At 36.5% G+C, this 19946-nt stretch overlaps 1 protein-coding gene across 4 annotated transcripts in view; it reads right to left on the bottom strand.

Annotated features, from left to right (window-relative positions):
- Positions 1 to 10579, bottom strand: part of LOC114054078 (YTH domain-containing family protein 3) — a 43365-nt gene extending 32786 nt beyond the window's left edge. The window contains exons 1-3 of one of the 4 annotated variants that reach the window (XM_027877177.1): positions 10481 to 10579; positions 9963 to 9987; positions 3900 to 3985 (exon numbers count right to left, since the gene is read on the bottom strand). In XM_027877177.1, the coding sequence (XP_027732978.1) occupies positions 3900 to 3985; positions 9963 to 9987; positions 10481 to 10504 (135 nt within the window). In that variant the 5' untranslated portion in view covers positions 10505 to 10579. Of the gene's footprint in view, positions 1 to 3899; positions 3986 to 6168; positions 6317 to 7651; positions 7670 to 9962; positions 9988 to 10480 lie in introns of those variants that run through there. The other 3 variants (XM_027877180.1, XM_027877179.1, XM_027877178.1) reach the window with 3 other exon arrangements.
- Positions 10580 to 19946: the final 9367 nt, after the last annotated feature.

The following is a 19946-nucleotide window of genomic DNA, read 5'->3' as shown; positions in this document are numbered from 1 at the left end:
TTGACTCTGCTACTTATTAGCAGTGACATTGGGCAAGTCAATTAACCTCTTTAAGCATCTGTGTCCACAATGGAAAAATGAGAGGATTGGACCAGATGACCTTGAAGGTACCTTCCATGCTCCTTTAAGCTTTAAATTTCAGATAGATAAAAGTTAAAAGGGAAACTTAACAGACTGATCATCTCATTTAACACCCTCATTTCAGAGATGAGGAAACTGAGACCTAGAAAGATCAAGTGGTTTGTCCCAAAGTCTGGTAGGCAGAAAGAGACAGAGCTGGGATTCACACTTAAATCTCAAGATTTCTGGTCTAATATTCTATGAAGGTGACGCACCCTGATATTTTTAAAGGCTCCAAAGATCCCCAAACATTTGTTGAAGTAATTTTTAATTTATTTAGGTTAATAGTGAAATGTTTCAATCTACTTAAAATTCAGGACTCAAAAATGACTAGAAAAAACTACAATTTCACACTAATCAACCAAAAACGATGACTGTCTTTCATTCAAAATGGCTGAGAAAAAAATAGTAGGGTTTTTGAGGAATATCAGCACTTAAAGTAAGTCTAAGTTGCTTTAAAGGAAAACTTAGAAGCAACATGGAAAATACTAGATTGAATAGAAGCAGGGCTCTAATTTATTGTGCAGATTCACTAAATTTTAATTGGTCATTTGAAATCTTCTGAATCTAAATTAAAATTTTGATATTTAAGTCACGTGAGAAAAATTATGTGATAAGGACAAAACTGAATAAATTTGATAAAAACTAATGAGCATAGAAAAGTTCATTAGCTAACAACCTTAGGGACAATTATCCTAAAAGCAGGGATAAAGCTGAGGGTTATATTCTTAGAGAATATAAGACATATTGACAGTCCCACTATAAGCTTCTTATGCCAATACAATATTCCAGTAGTTGCAAACAGAACAAAGTACACATGAGAATCAACAATCTTAGTTTGACTATATCCTACTTCCAAATCTTGAATCATTTCCTGAATTTGAAGGCCAGGGAACAAAACAGCTAGCACAGAAAAAAAATTAATGGCTATAATAAGCAAATAAAAGATAAGCTCATAGGCTTATGGGGGGGAGATCTCATTCAGTACAGATTTCTAGAACAATGACAAAGTTAACTTTTTATTCTCATCAATGGTGTTCTGAAGAAAAAGAGGGAAAAAAATCTCATTCTACAATACTTTAGATGAAGCAACATTTAGATGAAGCAACAGCAACATTTCCATATTTACAAACTTGAAGACTGCATTCCTAGTCAAGTCAAAGCAAAGTCTACATAACCAGGTGAGCACATTTTTAAATACAGTGGGATTATTTAACAATTGCTTTTAGAAACACTAAAATTGAGGAGTAAGGGAGAAATAATTTAAATTCTTAACTTCAAAAGTAAAGACATTTGAGAAAAAACTCTGAACAAAGACATCTGAGAAAAAACTCTTAACATACTTATACATTCACTTACTAACAAAATTTTCAGAAGAGCCTTAGAGATTGCTTAGTTAAACAGAATTAGGACTAGAATCCAGGTCCTATCCAATTAGAATTTACATCTATCAAGCTGCCTACAAATAAACATGAATGGGACACAAATTGAGGAAATATTCTTTAATATTGCTGTGATATATACAAAATGTCCCTTCATTAGAGATGGAAGAAAACAACATGAAACATGTTTTGCACTCTTTTCATATGGGCATAGTAAATGCTAGAACGATTTTGTATTAGTTTATCACTAACCATCATGTTTTAATATTCAAAGGCACTGTTTGTTGCTAGAATGCCAATTAGAACAACTTAATTCCATATTGATACTTAAATCCAATACTGATATTGATTCACTGCATTGCATTTGAAAACCTTTTAAAGATACCCAATAGACTGTACTCTTATTTCACAAATGTCTAATACCTTATATTTGTGCAGAAGTACCAGCTGACAGTAAAAGCTTTCTAATCCAGTATTTTAGCAATTCAAAAACAATTTGGAAATTATTATATTTGAATTATGTTGAATCCAAATGGTTGGTGAAACATTTTCCTCTTCTTGCTATAGAGGGAGTAAACTACACAGGCATAATGCTGCACATACTGTCAAACATGACTGATGTCCATTTTTGCTTGTTTCTCTTTCTTAAAAAGGAAAACTCTGAGAGAAGTTATTGAGAAAATGACAGGGATATGATAAACAAAAAAACCTTAATAAAAATTTAATATTCCTAGGTTTCAAAAATGACTACTCTGGGACACCACAATGCCTTCTGAACAAAGGGAAGATAATTTTTTCAATATAACTTTAAGTGTTATGGTAATCATGCTGTGGCCAGAAAGCAAATAAATACATCATTACTTTCTTAGACATATCCATATCTAGAAATTCTCTTTAACCAGAGCACTTTATTGATACTCTTAAGATAAATGAGATTATTTTACAATCAGAATTCTTCTGTGAGAAATGTTATCTAGAAGTGGGTAAGAAATGTGGACAAATTTCCAGAAGTCTACAAAAAAAGCACAAAAAGCTGCTATTCTACCTTGTCCAGGGTTTGTTCCATAAAATTATCCTACTGTATCAAGTAATATGTCTGTCATTGTTAAATATAATTTCAACTTCCCAATCAATTTAATAAAATTGCATTTCAGCTTATGTAATAAAATTGAATTTTAAGATAAAGTTAAAGTTAAAATAAAGCATGCAAAGTGCTAATTATTAAACCCAAACTATTTTAATCAATTGCAAAATAGATCAATTCTTATTAAGCAAAATTTATCTAAATTATTTTCATTGTAATTGAAGTTATTATCCAAGTAGACTACTAGTTTACCTTTCTTTAAAATCAAAAGTGTATTTTTGTAGTCTACTATAAACTATAACAAATTTCATTTTTAAAAGAAACACACTATATAATGAGTTAGAAATTATATTTTTATATATATATATATATATATATATATACACACACACACACACACACATATAAAATTAAAAGCCAATTGAACATGAAAAGCTTTAAATATTGGGTTATTTGGGCAACTGACTTCACATTCACACCATTTCCCAAAATGTTTTTACTGTAGAAAGTTTCTTTTTGTCTTAATAAATAGAAACATTAAAATATTCTATTAAAATGGACTAACATAAATTTCTAAGATTCTATGAACATACCAATTTTTGAGCAATGAAATTATCAATGATTAACAGAAATATTTCAGTTGGGAACAAAATAAACTCATGACTCTCAAAAGTCACTACAATTATTAAAAAAAAACTTTTCTAAAACAAATAATAAAAGTACTGTCATAATTAATAATAAAAGCATGAGATATTTCAAAAATTTCTATATTAGGGTTGGATCTCTACAGTCAAAGCAAAGTGACAAAATATGGTAATTATCCAGAAAACCCAGGAGCAGATAAGATTTTTTCATCTGAAATTTCTAAAAATTGTTTTAATTTTCCATTCTATTTTATTGTGAAGTGATGCCCAAGTGTATTAAAAAATATCGTATCTTGTATTTCAGCCTCCTCTTTCCAAAAAAAGACCTAGGATGTAGATAGCCCATCTTTTGCTCTTTTTCTCCAAAACAGATCTTAGAATCTGAAATATGTCTACATAGTTTATTTTCCAAAAGAAAACAGTTCTTGAAGTAATCATCTTTACACAGAAGGTAAAATATCCAGCCCTACATGATCACAACAACTAAAATTTTAAATTCATGCTACAGACACTTTCACTTATTAATTTGTTCTTGCTTGCATTTAAAAATTATCTCAAAAAGTTAACGTATATTGTTCTGTATACAGAAGTTTACATTCTATATAACAAAGAGAAAAATTATGTCAGATGACTTCCAGATTATCATTTCAGGAATGAGTACACACTTACCTGATTTGTCTGGCTACTTAGGTATGGCTCAAAATCATCATCATTCACAGCATCTTTCTGATGAATCGAACCATTTTGTACTGAAACTAAAAAAGTAAGATTGATAAGATACTGATGACTTTAACAAAGCACCATCAATATCTTAAGATAGTCATACAGCAAACAAATGTATTCATTCTTGTTCGATACAATTCAGAAAAAAATCTATGTTGCATTCATATTAATAATAGACTTTGAAACACAAGTATTTAAGTGACAGAAATTTATTTACTTTGTGACTAAACAATCAGAAATCTGTCCCCTGCCCTCCTCAAATAACAAAGTATATTTTACACACACATAATATAGCCAAAGGAAATACGACCCACCTTACAAATGACCATATAAAATTACTACTAAAAAAATATCCCCACCACACTACTATATTATTATGTTTAAACCTAAGTTATCCCTCAATATCTATTTTAAGTAAGTTCGGTTTTGTCTTTTTTTAAGAGAAAGCAGAAATCATCGAGTAAAATCACACAGAAATTGAATCAAGACAAAATAGAACTTTCTAAAAATAAAGTATCATTATCTCTGGTTAGTCTAAAGTTATTACTCAGCTAGACCCAAAGTAACAGGGAAAACAATATTTAAAAAATAAAACTGGTGAAAGAAACTTTTTCCTGCATTTAAAAAAAAATCTAAATATCCCAAAGGGGTTTAGCTTAGTTTCAGAAAGTATTTCACACTAATAAGCAAAGATATCAAAAACTGCTAAAATAATTACTCCTATACCAAATGGTACTAAGCTGGTTACTTTTATACACTAGTGTCCCTTACTAATGTCTGGCTTATAAAGCCAAATGTTTAAAACCATAAAAAATTAGAACACTGCCAGCTCTTGGTCCAGCTAAGAGTCAAGTTACTAGTAAAAATAAGAACAGGTTATTTATTGAGCATATCACGGCACCAACATTTCCTCTAAACTAAAAACCAGCAGGCTGGTACAATTTGTCCAACACTATTGCCACATTAGTCCAACTGCTGACCAGGTTTTACCCTGAATCTTGTTTATATAAAACTTGAGGGTGACACATAATCAATATCTCATGGAAGGGTTTCTCAGTGTCTAACAAGTAGGATGGTAATACACAAAGTTTGAGCTATTCTGAGGATGGCAAATAAGAATGCCTGGCAACATTAACTACTTCATGTTCTTGAAGCATAGCAATATAGAAGGATTTTACATAAAAAGGTTGACGTGATCCTTGCTCCACACCAAGATAGCTCAACCAATTATGCTTAGATCAGCAATAGAACCTAAGCTATGCTATATCTAGAGTTGTTCAAAACTGAAAACTGTTCAGGAAACCAGGAATAAAAGGGATGATTCCTTGAATTTTGTTCCTGGTATCAGATCTGCATAAGACTGGATCTCTCCAGTATATGAGTTTTAGTCACTTTCTTTTTTTAATTTTAAGATTTTAGCTAAGCTCCAGTTAATTACCTTTCAAAAAACAAAACAAAACAAAAAAACAGGTCTTTTATCTAGATAATACTGCATAGAGCGATACAGAAAGTATTGTCTCTTCTTCTACCACCAAGAAACAATAACCATTTAAAAATATAAGTTTCAAGCAAATTATAAATTCCTATAATTTTCGGTGCTCAGGGAATAATATTCCAACACCTCTCATAAACCTGTTTAGAATTTAAGCATTAAAGTACAGAAAACTTTTCTCAAAATTAGCCTTAATATTTCCTAACCCACTGTTTTGATCCATTTCTTCATCTTCCTCAGTAGAAATTTTGGACATATTGCATATTCTACATACAATAACAATCTTCAAAACTGTAAAGTTACCCCTCCAAATTTATATGAATACGATCGGTGATCTTAAAATGATACATAAACACGTCTACAAATATCTAAAAATACTACTCAAGGAATGTCAGCCTGAAGGAAAAGGTTTTATCAAAAGTAATTTACTCATACTGACAAGCAATTTACATAAAATTAGAATATGAATTATACTTTTCAGTGAATCTCAGAGTCATTTAAGGTTAAATCAAAACCCTTAATATGAATATATCTTTTTAAAAATATATTTCCAGAACAGTCTTTTGGCTTAGTTTTTAAATCTTTTGTTTAGTTTTTGAATATCACTTATCACAATATGGTATTTTGAGACTCAAAGCTCCAGACCATGAAATAGTCATGAAATCCAACACAGTCCCGCCGTGCCGAAAACCTTCTTCAAGGAAAAGAGAACAGATGACTTACATGATCCTTCGCCTGCTTACTCTGCTCTATGGAGCAGAGTCAAATCAAGATAGAACATGGGTCTTAGGAGCCAGGTGATCTTTGTTCTGGTCCTGACTACACCAAGAAGTTAGGAAAGTCAACACATCTGTGCATCAAGTTTTCCCACCTACAAAAACAGGGATAATACCATATACCCTCTATCTCCTCATAGGAATGTTCTGAGGATTGATAAAAATGAAATATTAATAAAAATAATGACAGTAAAGTGCTTTGATTTGTTTTTTTTATTTTGGAAGGGGAGGAAGAATCATTCAAATACAAGGTTTACCCCCTGTCTGAATTCAGGTTAGTTTTTTAAAGAGCAACAATTATACAAATGCATATGTATATATCTAGTTGGGGGAGGAGGAGACTATATGTATTTGCCTAATTGTAGAACAATAAAACCAATGGAAGAGTTGCAGCAGAGAAAAAAAAAAGTATGCCCTGAGACTCTAAATAGTAATGTGACACTTGGTCCTTCCCCCCTGCTTTTTGCATCATCAGTACTGCCTTCAAGGAAAAGTGACAGTAGATCTTTGCATCATCATACAATTTTGCTATTTATTACCAGATAAAAAGTTCCATGGCAAAGTAGGTTCCAATTATTAGCAAACACTTGATATTTATCCTTGAATTTCAATTAAACATCTGTACTCTCATCTTACCAAGGATAATCCAGGGTAGGTCCTAACTTAACACAAGTATAAAATGTTTAAGAAAATACAAAATCAAAATATACAACAAATTATAGGTAATTATAGGTATTATCAGAAAGACTCTTGCTTTAGAAAAGGAATTGCAGGGAATTCCTTTCAAATAGCTTTCAGAATGTAAATGTTTTCCTACAAATTACTATGTTCTATTCAGATTATCACTTGACACAATAATTAAGATAGAGAAACCCAATGCTAAAAATATAAGGAGTCACTGAGAACTGAGGATTAATCAAAAATTAAGACAAAGGATCTCTGTCATGATCTGGGAAATTATTCTATTTTTGAAAATTCAATTTACACAAACTTGTCGGGAGCACATCTATTATACGGAGCAGGATACATCGACAATAAACACAGGAAATTTTCCATCAATTGTTATAATTTCTACCTATTATTATGTTTTGAAAAATAATTTGAAGATAGTTTCACTTTTAATCCATAAAATTATATAAAATGGCTTAATTTTTTAAAAATTAGGGTACAGTTTCTCCAATTTACACTCATTTAAGAATATCCAATGGTGATTTTTCCCACCATCACTAATGATTATTTTGTTTAATATGAGGAAAAATTCTAAAATTGTATCACCAGAGGAGCTCAAAGCACTTTACCAACATTATTTAATTACTGTACGTATACAACAAATGGCTGCTATTTTATATGTATTAAACTAGGTTATTTCCCTCTTACTCCTCCCTCTGAAGAAACATAAAAAGTGTGCGAGATGCACATATACTACTTACATATCAATTTTAAAGCAGTTTTCAAAATTAATTTCCATTATTTTGCAGGCAATCCAATTTTTCCCTCTTTCACTGTAGATCATTGTTGCAATACAGTTATAGGTGAGGCGGTGAAGAGGAAATCAAAACATAAAGAACTCTGTTTTCTTATAGATGACATGAAACATGTTTTCTGACAGGCATATTGTGCCTTCCGATTTATATAGCAGAATCCAAAGATCAGACTAAACTTGATGTGAATACAGTAATCCTCATAACATACCAGTGGGATTTATGGCTAGTATTACTATTTTCGTTTTACAGGTGGAGGGAAAATTCTGACCAAAAGGTGAAATGTGTTCAAGCTCACTTGGCAAGTCAGTAGCAACAGCCAGTATTAGAACTCAGGTCTCCTGGGACTCCCAGTCCAACGTTCTATCCATGGATGAGACTATGAACTGAACAGTAAGGGGGAAAGAAAGAAAAATTCTTGGATAAAGAACTACCCAAGTAAGCTTCCTCTATGTTTTTAAAGAACAAAGGTGTCATTCAAAGATTAAAATCAAGTGTAATTAAAAATATTTACTCCTAGTGTCAAAAAAAAACAACGCAATTTAGAAGCATAAAAATAATTTCAATCTAAGATACCAAAACTGTCATTATGACATCTTTTCCATCTAAGTCAAAAATCAAATTCACTGCACATAGTTGATATCCTTTTTAAAACACCATGCTAGGAAAAACTATATATACACGTTTTAGAATTTGTTTACTTACCTTAAATCTGGAAACAAAATATTTAGCAACTCAACCACTTCCCCATTTATGTGAATCAATTATATCAGGTGAGTAGTTTGGGGAAAAAAAAAAACATACAAATTTCAGTCTTCCAGTTGGCAAGAAGACTGGTAAAATGGAATTTTAATCTCAAAAACTAATGAATGTGAATGAAAGAGGGCAGGGAAAAAAGGAGAAAGGGAGAGAAAGAGGGCAAAAGAAAAAAAAAGAGGTGTGTGGGTGCAGGAGGGATGCATATACTCTTCAGATAGCTGTGGAAGTCCTAATGTTTTTTAATGGAACAGAAAATTAAATTATAATGTTAAACACAGATGACAATTTTATCATTCACAATACACTACACAAGTTCAGATAAAAGATATTTCTCCTTCCAAAAAACGGACACATTATATTTTAGAATTTTATATAAATGAAAATACTGATACTAAAATTAACACTAAGAAAAGTTTAGTACAAAAATGTATGATGAAAAAAACCACATGACTAAACAAAGGCAGGTCCATGGTTCAGAATTAACCAAGTCTGAAATACTGATGTGCAAAATAATATTTCAAGATAAATATAAGGAAGACTGAATTTATATGATAGCTGAGTGGAATAAAATTTGCCATTAAAATAGAAAATGAACAGGAAAAATCCTTTCAGGTTGAATAATTTCAAACCCTACAATACCAGGTCAGTGATAAGTTTTGCTTTCACTTTAAAAAAAGATTACTGAATCCTCCTCCCTTTAAAAGTGTTATTTTTCCATACTTCATGTCACATGACTGTCATGTTTTCATCAGCTGACTGCACAGGACCACGTTGTAAGCAAAGAAAATATTCCTTTAAGAGGAAAAAAGTTATCTCCAGGAATATATATTGTCAGACTTTCAGGATGCCCTTTATACATATAACCAATAACATAAGTTTATTAGGTCATAAATTATTCCTATATTCCTAAATTAGAATAAACTTTCATCATGGACCAAAGACTCATTCACACACTAGACAAATTCCATTATATAGTGATGGCATGGTACTTGAATTTTGATTTCTCATATGTTGCTGAGTTTTAGTAACTGATTTTGGTACAATTTGTGGTTAAGAGCATAACAATTTTCATTAACACATCACGCTGAATGTTAAGTAGGCTACAACTGTGCCCCAATTAATCTAGAGATGTGGAACAAGATACCGACTTCAAGAATAAACTTGTCTACATATGAAGTGCAGAAACTTTGTGGCTTAGTTTCATAATACCATATATATGACTGACCAACTGAGAATTATCAATGTGACCATAAATACCTTTCTCTTACAAAACAAAAAAAAGAATATGGTTGGGAAATCTGTTCTGTAAAAAGGGAATGCAAGGCGGGAAAGTGCTGAAAACCTGGGTAGCGTCTGAACTTATGAAAGCTGCCCTTAGTTTGATTAGTACGTTTCTATTTAAAGTATACGTTTTAAAGAAGGAAAAAAATAAGCCAATACTCCAGCCTCAAGATTCACCCAATAGGAAACAATATTTAGGTAAAAAACAATTCACGCTCACCTTTATTTCCTTGCCCTTTAGGTCTCTGTGTAACAAGATGAAGAACGGTTGTAGTGAGGGAGAGAGGAAGGAGGGGGAAAAGCGTGTTAATCAAAGAAATCACCAAACCCAAATTATTTTTAACTAATTGGCGTAGAATTAATACACCCCACCATCCCCCACCCTTCCACCATCTTTAAGCCGTCTACCAACCACTCCTGACCAATCTCCTAACTCTCGCCGGGTCTCTACGGAGGGTCCCCCCGGCCGAGTCCTGCAGCCCAGCAGTCCTCTCCATTTCAGCACCGACCGCGCGAGCACTGCCTCTGTGTGCGGCTGGGGCCCCGCGCCTCCACCCCAGCCGGCTCCGGCTCCGGCCCCGGCCCCGGGCTGCGGCACCGCCGGCAGCTGCTGGAGCCCGGCGGGCGGGCTGCGCCGTTACGGGGCCGGCAGCAGCCGGGAAGAGAAACCGGATCTCCACTAGAGGGTGGAACCCCGGGCTTTGGGGCCTCGCCGGGCGGAGGCCGCAGCTTCCTCACCTGATCCACGCTAGTGGCTGACATTCTTCACCGCAACCCGAGAGCTGCTGCTGCTGATGCCGCCGCCGCCGCCGCCGCCTGGGCCTCTCCCCGTGCACTCCCAGCCGTCGGCCGCCGCCTTCCGCCAAGTGATTGTCCCTATCGCCGCCGCTGGCTGCGAGGCCAGGAAGAAAGGAGGCTTGCACTGCGGAGACGGAGAGGGGGGCCCCTGCTTTCCGCTTGCTCGTTCCTCTTCTCTCTCTTGCACTCCGCTCCTTGGGTCCACAATGGCGGACAGACTCCCCGTCTCACTTCCGCTCCGAGCAGCCCTGACCTTCCGCTCCCTACTCTGACGTCCGCGCTGACCTCTCTTCTTCCCTCCACCCTCCCGCCACCAAGGCTTGCTCCTCCTCCCCGACTCCACATCACGTGAGGGGACTCTGCAAGGCCTTATTTCCGGAAGCGGAAACAGAATCGCGTCCCACTAGGACGCACGCGCGGAGAACAGGTCTACACTTCTGTGAAGCCGGGGCGGGGAGGGTGGGCCAGAGGCGTGTGCACTCGAGTTTACTAAACACCCTCTTCCTAGCTGAGAAAGAAGGAACGCTGGAAGATTGAAGCACGTGAGAGACTTGTGGGCGAGGCACGTGGCGTCCTCGTGCGCACGCGCATGCGCGGTAGAGGCGGCGGCCGGGGACGATCTTCTTGGTGTGCAGGCCGAGGTCACCGAGGGCTGTGAGGCGAGGCCAGGCTCCGGAGGCCGGCGCCGTCCCTAGCTTAGGCCTGTTAGCGGAGCCTGGGCCTGGGCCTGGGCCTGGAGTCGTGGGTCCAGCCGCCGGAGCTAAGCGAGGAGGAGCGGCTCGGGATCCCCCCCATTCCCAGCCTCTCTGCTCCTCGGGTAAGTGGGTGTAGCCTGGGGGCGGGCGTCCTCCGAAGTTCTTATTAGCGACTGAGCAAATTGCCCTGGGGACAGTGCTGAGGGCCGGGGAGGGGGGGCGGCCTGGTTGGGTGAACGCCTCGGGGGAGCACTCAAATTTATACATAAGTAATTGGGGCCCCCTGAGACCTCCGGCGTTGCTCAGGCCCATTTTCCCTTTCATTGGGCACCTATGTTCAAAAAAAAAAATAAAAAATAAACATTTCTGTATGGCCTAATTCTTAAAAAAAAATGGAGCTGCCTTATTTAATCCTACTGCTTCTTCCCAATTAAGATTTGGATTAATGATAACATCTTCTGTAGCAATTTCTGACGAGTAAATGCATGTTCTTACAGTTTACCTCGTTTGGCCTGTACTACAATCCTGTGAGATAGATATTACTGCTGGACCCCGATTAGTTTGAAAAAATTAATCCCCTGGAGTGGTTGTGTAGATTCGAAGTTGTGATTATGAAAAATATAATTGGTTCCAGCACACTGGAAATGTGCCCTGTGAATTTGAATTAACGCGACCCGCTTAAGGGAGAATTCGATACTTGCACTAATCTGGACCTCGATGTATCTGTATACCTCAGGGGTTCTTAATATTTGTGTCGTTGGCCGTTTTATTAAGCCTCGTGACCCTTTCTTTATATGTTGTAGGCAGCCAGGTGGTGCAGTAGAGAGTGTTCAACTTGGAGGCAGGAAGACTTGAATTCAAATGTGCCCTCGGTGTTTTACTAGCTGTGTGACCTTAGACAAGTTACTTAACCTCTCAGTTTCAGTTTTCCTTTGTGTAAAATGGGGATAATGATGACACCTAGCTCCCAGGATCTTAGTGAGGATCAAAGAAGATGATATTTGTAAAGTCAGTAATTAGTAAACATTTAGTGCCTCCTCTGGGCCAGGATCAATGAAAATTTTGTTGTGTTAATGGCTGTGCAATAAGAGGAAATATAAAGTTTAGGTAATAAGACACGAAGTTTAGTGTGTGGGTTTTGTTTGTGGGAGTTAAAATTACCAAAACCAGATGTTGAGTAGCCCAAAAGCGAAGTTAAGGAAACAATTTTGTTCTGCTGTTCTTTGGCTTAATACAAAAGATCCATGAAATTTCAGTTGGGATCTTAAAGGTTATTTGGGTTTAGTTTTCCTACCTTGTAGAAAGATTTCCCTGTATAACATTTCTGACCGCATCTGACAGCCTCAGGTTGAATACTTCTTGGGGAATAAAGTGAGGATTCCCCCTCTCTGGAACCATGCCATTGTTAGGCAGATCTTGTTCTTTCTCTTATATAATTAAATTCAACCTCCCTTGTAAAGTTCATTCATAGTTCTAATTAAGCTAAGCTGTTGTAACACCTGTCTATTACCGCTTATGAGTTACTTTTAAATTTGAATGTAACTATTCTATCTGCTATTTTTTTTTTCAGGTTACACATTCTCAATTCCTTTAATCATTCCTTATATAAGATGGTTTACAGTCACTCACTATCTTCTAATAATGATTTCCCTGATTCTATATAATTCAGTTTCAGCAAACATTTAAATGTTGACTTAATCAGCAAGTATTCATTAAACACTGTGGGATACAGGTAAAAAGAATGAAGCAACTTTTACTCTTACTGAGCTTCCATTCTAATGGAGAAAACAGTTCAGTCAATCAGTAGACATTTATTAAGGACCTTCTTAACCTCTCTGATGACTTCCGAGGTCATCTAGACACTGGGGATACAAGTAAAAAGGATGAAGCAATTTTTACTCTTATTGAGCTTCCATTCTAATGGAGAAAAGTAATTCAGTCAGTAGACATTTATCAACTGTCTACTATGTTCCAGCTATGGTGCTAAGTACTGGGGATAAAAAAAGGGGTAAAAGAGAGTTCTTGCCTTAATGGAGCTTACAATCTAATGGGATCAACAAAATGCAAACAAGCATATTCAAAGCAAGATTTGTGTGGGATGAATAGGAAATAATCAAGAGAGGGAAGGCCCTAGAATTAAGAGGAGTTGGGAAAGGCTTCCAGTAAAAGATGGGATTATAGTTGGGACATAAAGGAAACCTGCGAGATAAGTATATAGAACAGAAGTATACAGAGTAGGGAGAGCATTCCTGGCTTTGGGAAGCCTTGGGAAAGTGCCTGGAGCTGTCTCCATAGGATCTCTTGTTCATAGCCTGGAGGCCAGTGGCAGTGGATTGAAGAGTACTGCGTGGGAAATAAAGGTCTAAGAAGACTGGAAAGGTAGGAGGGGACTAGGTTATGAAGGCCTTTGAATTCCAAGTAGAGGATTTTGTATTTGACCCAGAAGGTAATAAGGAGTCACTGAAATTTGAGTAGGAAAGTAACATGGTTGGACCTACACTTTTGGAAAACTGCTTTCATGGCTGAATGGAGGATGGATTTGAGTTGGGGGCAAGAGCCAGGCCACCAGCAGACTGCAGTAGTCCAAATGTGAACTGGTGACAGCCTGAACCAGGGTGATGACTGTGTCAGAGGAGAAAAGGGAGCATATTCAAAAGATGTTTCAAAGGTGAAACCAACAGGCTTTGGCAGGAACTTGGTTAAAGAGGGTAAGAGATTGTGAGTAAGTCAAGTATAACTCCTAGACGGTGAGCCTGAGGGATGGGAGGATAGTGTTGCTCTCAACAGCAGGAGAGAATGTAGAAGGTAGGGAGGGTTTGGGAGGAAGATATTGAGTTCTGTTTTGAACATGTTGGGTTAAGATGTCTACTGGACATCCAGTTTGAGATATCTGAAAGCAGTTGGAGATGTGAGATTGGAGGTCATCAGAGAGGTTGAGGGAGGATAGGTAAATTTGAGAATCATTAGAATGTAGATATGGTAATTAAATCCATGGGAGCTGATGAGATCACTGAGTGAGGTAGTATAGAAAGAGAGGGAGGAGGGCCCAGGACCAAACCCTGTGGGACATCTATAGTTAGAGGGCATGATGTGGATGAGGATCCTGCAAAGGTGCCTAAGAAGGATCAGTTGGATTGGAGGAGAACCAGGAGAAAGTGGTGTCCCAAGAACCTAGTGAGTCATCAGCAGTGTCAGTGTAGTTCAGATAAACATACATACAGAGCTGAACAGTTTGTATTTTATTCTCAAGGCAGTAGGAAACTTCTGAAATTAGTTGGTTAGGGGAGTCATAGTGAGATCTGCTCTTAAGGAAAATTACTTTGGCAGTAGTGTGTAGAATGAATTGGAGTGGTGAGAGACTAGAGTCAGGGAGACCAATTAGGAAGCTGTTGTAACAATCTCATCCAGAGGGGTTGAGGCCTGTAGTAGCTGGGTCAGTAGAGAGAAGGGGGTGAGATGAAAAATGTCATAAGATAGAAATGACAAGGTTTGCAAACTAGTTGGTTATGTGAGATGAGAGACAATGAGAAGGCCAGTATAACTCATTGGAAGGAGATTGGTGCCTTCCAAAAAAAAAAACTAGAAAAGTTTGGAAGAGGGAAGGATTGGGGGAAAGATGAGTTTAGTTGTAGACATGTGGAGTCTAAGATGTCCACGGGAAATCCAGGTTGAAATATCCAGTAGCCAAATGGTGGTAAAGGACTGAAGCTTAAGGACATAGCACATAGAGGTAAAACAGTTAAACCTCTGGAAACTGATGCAGTTATAGAGAGAGAAAGAGGATAGAGGAAGAAGAGAACAGAATTCAGAGTAGAACCTTAGGGAACACCCACTGTTGGGTGGCATAACACTTAGTAGACTAAGAGTGATCAGACAGGTGGGAGATGAACCAGGAGACAGAAGTATAATGCAAACCCAGATATGGAAGAGTATCCAGGAGAAGAGGGTTATAACTAGTATCAAATGCAACAGATAGGTTCGAGCAGTGTTATAGTTGAGAGATGATCAGATTAGTCAGTTGAGAGCATTGCTGAAGCTGGAGAAAGTTTTTGGGGTTGACCAAAGAGGTTGTTGAAAGCCAAATTAAGAAGGGTTGAAGAGTGAGTGAGAAGATGTGGAGGCACTGAATAAACACAAGTTTTTCAAGAAGTTTGGCCTAGCAAGGGAAGAAAGATATATAGGGTGACAGACCTAGTGCAGTTTGTTTTGTTTTGTTTTGTTTTGTTTTTTTTAAAGATAAATTGGCAAGATTCAATGCAGAGTTTGTTTTTTTAAGGGTAAGGGAAACTTGGACATGTTTGAAGGCAATAGGAAAGGAACCAGTTCAGAGGGAAAGATTGAAGATTCTAGAGCAGGATGTGGATGGAAGGATTCTAGGAGGTATGGTCAAATAGGGGTAGGGGAATGTCAGAGTTTATACTTAGGGAAGTGAATCACTTGTGGATAATGGCAAGTTCTAGTATGTGGCTAATAAAGGAAAGAGTAAGTGAATGTTATCCCTAAAATGAGATGTGTAAACATATTCCAGCAGAGATTTGATTGGTATGGAGTACAGTAGGACAATTATTACCTATGAATTAGACACTATTTCTCTTAAGGCAACTTAAATTTTTAACTACATCATGCTTTTGATTGATATTAAACTTATTGCTGAGAGGAAGCACAGTGTAGAGGATTGGCAGCAGGCCTTGGAATTAAGAAAGCTGGGTTCAAATCCCAGTGGCACTGACTCTATAACCCTGGGCAAGTCATTTAGCTTCTAAGTACTCTAGGCAATTCCCTAAAACTATGCATTACGGAACAGTTGCTGGTACAGACTGCACCAATAGTGGCATTTTCCCTACTTGGAGGGAATATAAGGTTAGGAGCCCCCAAAGTAAAGCTTATGACCGGCTAGTTACAAGCTCGACATCTTTTAGCATAAACTGTTCATGCCATTTGTTCCTAATCCTGTATCTATACATATGAGGCTTGGTTTTTTTTTTTTAACCTTAAAGTAGCGCTTGACATTTATTTCTCTTTAATTTATTTAATTCCTGCTCTGATGCCACATGTGACACCACGTTCCCAGAGGTTATATTAATGAATTATAAGTTCTGGTGGGTCCTGACCTCCTGAAGAACTTCTATTATGGACCTGATCATGAGCTCGTCATCCAGGTTGACTGCAGTGTGAAGAATTTTTCAACCACATCATCCCTTGAAGACTCAAGTTGTGGAGGAAGTACTCAAGATCAGGGATCCTTGAAATACTGAAGTAAATTTTGTCATTTCAACGTAGTGGTCCAAACTATGGAAATCTTTCTAAATCCTGATTTTGTCATTTCTTGTATTAATCTTCCTTTCTCAAATTTGATTGACTTGCTTTCTCCATTATCAACCAAATCATTAAAAAAAAGACTTGATATACAGTTTATCCCAAAAGTCTTAGTGCAGTTTTATGCTTCAGCAGCATACTAAGACTTTTGGGACATTGTGTACTACTTTGAAGTTAATACTAAACTCTTAATAAAAAGAAATATCATTATGTGTATAGAATCCACCTAATCCCGTAGGCCATTTCAAATTTATACATGTAGAATTATAAACAGCCTTCAATATTTATATTTATGTTAGCCAATTGTGACCTTGTAGCACCATAGAAATAATAGCTATGTTTTATATGGGAAGTTAAGTTAATTTGCAATAGCAAATTACATGAATGGTTTTATTTTATGTTGGTTTTCTGGTATTTTCTTGCTCAGTATTATCCCCTCTCCCAGTCTTGTTGTGGCCCCACTACCAATCCTTCTAGAGTTTTTCAGTTACTATGAACATAGTCCCTATCTAGTGAATTTCTTCACTGTTGGCATTGGTGAAGGAAGAGGTAGTGTCTTGTGACCCAAAGTAATGGTCTGGAAAACTGGCTTCAAAAGGAAATTTCTTTTAATTTAAAAAAAAAAAGTAAGTAAGTCATTTTTAATTTAAAAAACCTCATTTATATGTGTATGTATGTGTGTGTACACATACCAAACCATTGTAGTCTTTTTTAAAATAACTGACAAAAGAAAACAGGATTCTAGTAAGGGTTGCAAGCCGTTAATATTAAAGCAATATGTAGTGGATAGAGCACAGGACCTAAGTTGAAATCCGGCCTCAGACCAAACACTTGACACTTACTAGCTGTGTGACCCTGGGCAAGTCACTTAACCCCAATTGCCTAAAAAATAAATAAAGCACATGTAGACTCACAGGTGAGATGTAAAGAGCTTTTGATTTTCTGGTTTCAGATTCAAATTCAGCCTTGACATTGAGGTTTTTTTTTTTTTGATACTGTAAGATATCAACTAGTGATAGATGAAATAATTAAAAATTCAGTGATAGGCTTGATTCATACATTTTAAAGAGAGATATAAGCCTTGTTCTATCAGGGTGTTAAGTGAAGTTGCAGATGCTAGCAAAATAACAACTGAAAGGCTAGCACAGAAAGATCAACAACTTGATTTTCTGAGGTCTCTTTATTATACAAAAATTCAAAGTAATGAAACATCCATTTCTCAAAAAACACCATGTCTTCCCAAATTTGTCCATAGAAATCTTTGTATGACCCTTGTGGTGTTCCTTTACTTTCTCATGTAGTCGAAATAGTATGTATTAGGAAGTAAAAATAAGAACTGCTCCTCTGTGTAACCTTAGGCAAATTGCTTAAATTCTCAGATTTTCTTTTGTTTTCCCATCTGTAAACTCTTTATTTTCCTCATCTCCAAAATGATGTGATTGGACAGGACAGCCTCTAAGAGCCTTTCTAGCTTTAAACCTTTTGAACTTATGAAATGATCTTATGAGCTTTATACAGTAGATCAGAATTGCATAATTTAAAGTTTAATTGTTATTGATTTGTTTCCTTGTTGGGCATTTTATACATAATATATCATTTATAATTTACTAAATGGTATCTGTAATGTTTTCAAGAAGTAGAAAATATCTTATTCAGATTTAACTTCGGAACAACATCATTTCCAGAAATATAACTTATCTTTTTAGTGGAAAGAATTACTTGTGTGTAACTTGAATCAAATGAGATTCATGCCTTCCAAATTTCTACAGATGTTTTCATTAAAAATGTGCATCTGTTATAATATTAAAAAAATTTAAATCTGGAATTCTTTGCCTCAGTGTTTGACAAGACTTTTAATAACTGTATCATGGAAAAAATGGATTTTTTAAGTTTTGTCATTCAAAAATAATTTCCAGAAGTTGGAAAAAAAGTGTATGGTTTCTCAGAATGTTGAATATTAGGAAGAACTAAATTGTGTTATTTGTTAGAATTGAGTATAGAAAATGCCTGAAAAAATTACCCAGAAAGCTGTTCCTTATAACAAATCTTGTTCTTCAGATAAATTAATCATCTATTACTGTTAAATATCAGTGAAGTACATATTGAACATCATGTACATTTTCTCCGCTGTTTGAGAATCTTTAAAGGAAACAAAAGATTTATCAGGAATGGGAATAAAACTATCCTTTCAGGTTTTTTTTTTTTACATTTTATTATCCATATTAATTTCTATATTCACTGGCTTATTTGCTGTTGCTCATACACTATTCCCCCCTACCTAGAATGCACTCTCTCCCCACCTCTGCCTCTTGGAATCCCTAGCTCTCTTCAAACCTCAGTTTAAGTACTACTTCCTATAAGAAGCCTTTCCTCATTGTCCCATTTGCATTGAGCTCCAACCCCTTCCCCCAAATTACTTTTTTTTACATATTTGTACACATTATTTCCCCAATAGGATGTGAGCTTCTTAGAGACCGAGACTTTTATTTTTATCTGTGTCCCCAGCACCTTACAGTGCTTGACTGAATAAATCAGTGTCTCTCTCCTTTTCTCTCTCCCCCCTCCCACTCTCTCCCTCCCTCCTCACACAGAGACACATATACACATGTGTGTGTATCACAATCAAGTTTTAAGCATCTAATGACATGCCAGGCCTTGTGCTAGGTAGTGGGTATACAAGTACAAAGAATGAAACTCTATTTGTAGTAAGCTTATATTCTCAGAGGAGATAAGTACATATAAAAAAAGTATATGGCATACATATAAATGATGATGGGTGATGAGGGCCAGAGCTAGAGAGATAGGAGATGTGGAGGAAGGAACGAAAAGATCTGCCAGTGGATTGGATGCTTGGGGTTAGGAGTTGGAGTTTATACCAAGAATGCAAATATCAGTAACTAGGAGGCAGTGGTGATCTCAGGCAAAATAGGAAAATCCCCTACCTTTCTCTCCCAGGTTTTGGGGAAAAGATAATGCTGTTTAAGATGAGCTGAGTTTGAAATGTTTCTGGAATACCTAATTTGAAGGCTTCAAAAGGTAATTGGTGATGAGAAATGAGGCCTAATTATGTATATTTGGGAATCATCTGCAAAGAGGTGACATTTGAACCAGTGAGAGTTGGTGTGGTCTGTGAGTGAGTATGCTCGAAAGAGAAGAGGTATGGCCCTGTTTAGAACCTTGGAGTATACTGTGTAATGGAGCATGAGGTGATGATAAACCAGCAAAAGCACCTAAGAAAAGAGGAGAGCTCAGAGAGCAGAGGGTATCCATGACAAGAATATGGTCAGTAGTGTCAAATACTTCGAATAGTCAATAATTATAATAACCTGTTCATTAAAGTTTAGATTAGAGGAGAAAATCAGGTATTGTGTCACATCAGGAATGATGTGAGATTT

The sequence above is a fragment of the Vombatus ursinus genome, unplaced genomic scaffold, assembly GCF_900497805.2.
Source record: "Vombatus ursinus unplaced genomic scaffold, bare-nosed wombat genome assembly UNPS02014812.1, whole genome shotgun sequence".
NCBI classification, from domain to species: Eukaryota; Metazoa; Chordata; class Mammalia; order Diprotodontia; family Vombatidae; genus Vombatus; species Vombatus ursinus.
The sequence above is the reverse complement of the archived record's forward strand: the minus strand, read 5'-3'. Positions and strand labels throughout refer to the sequence as shown.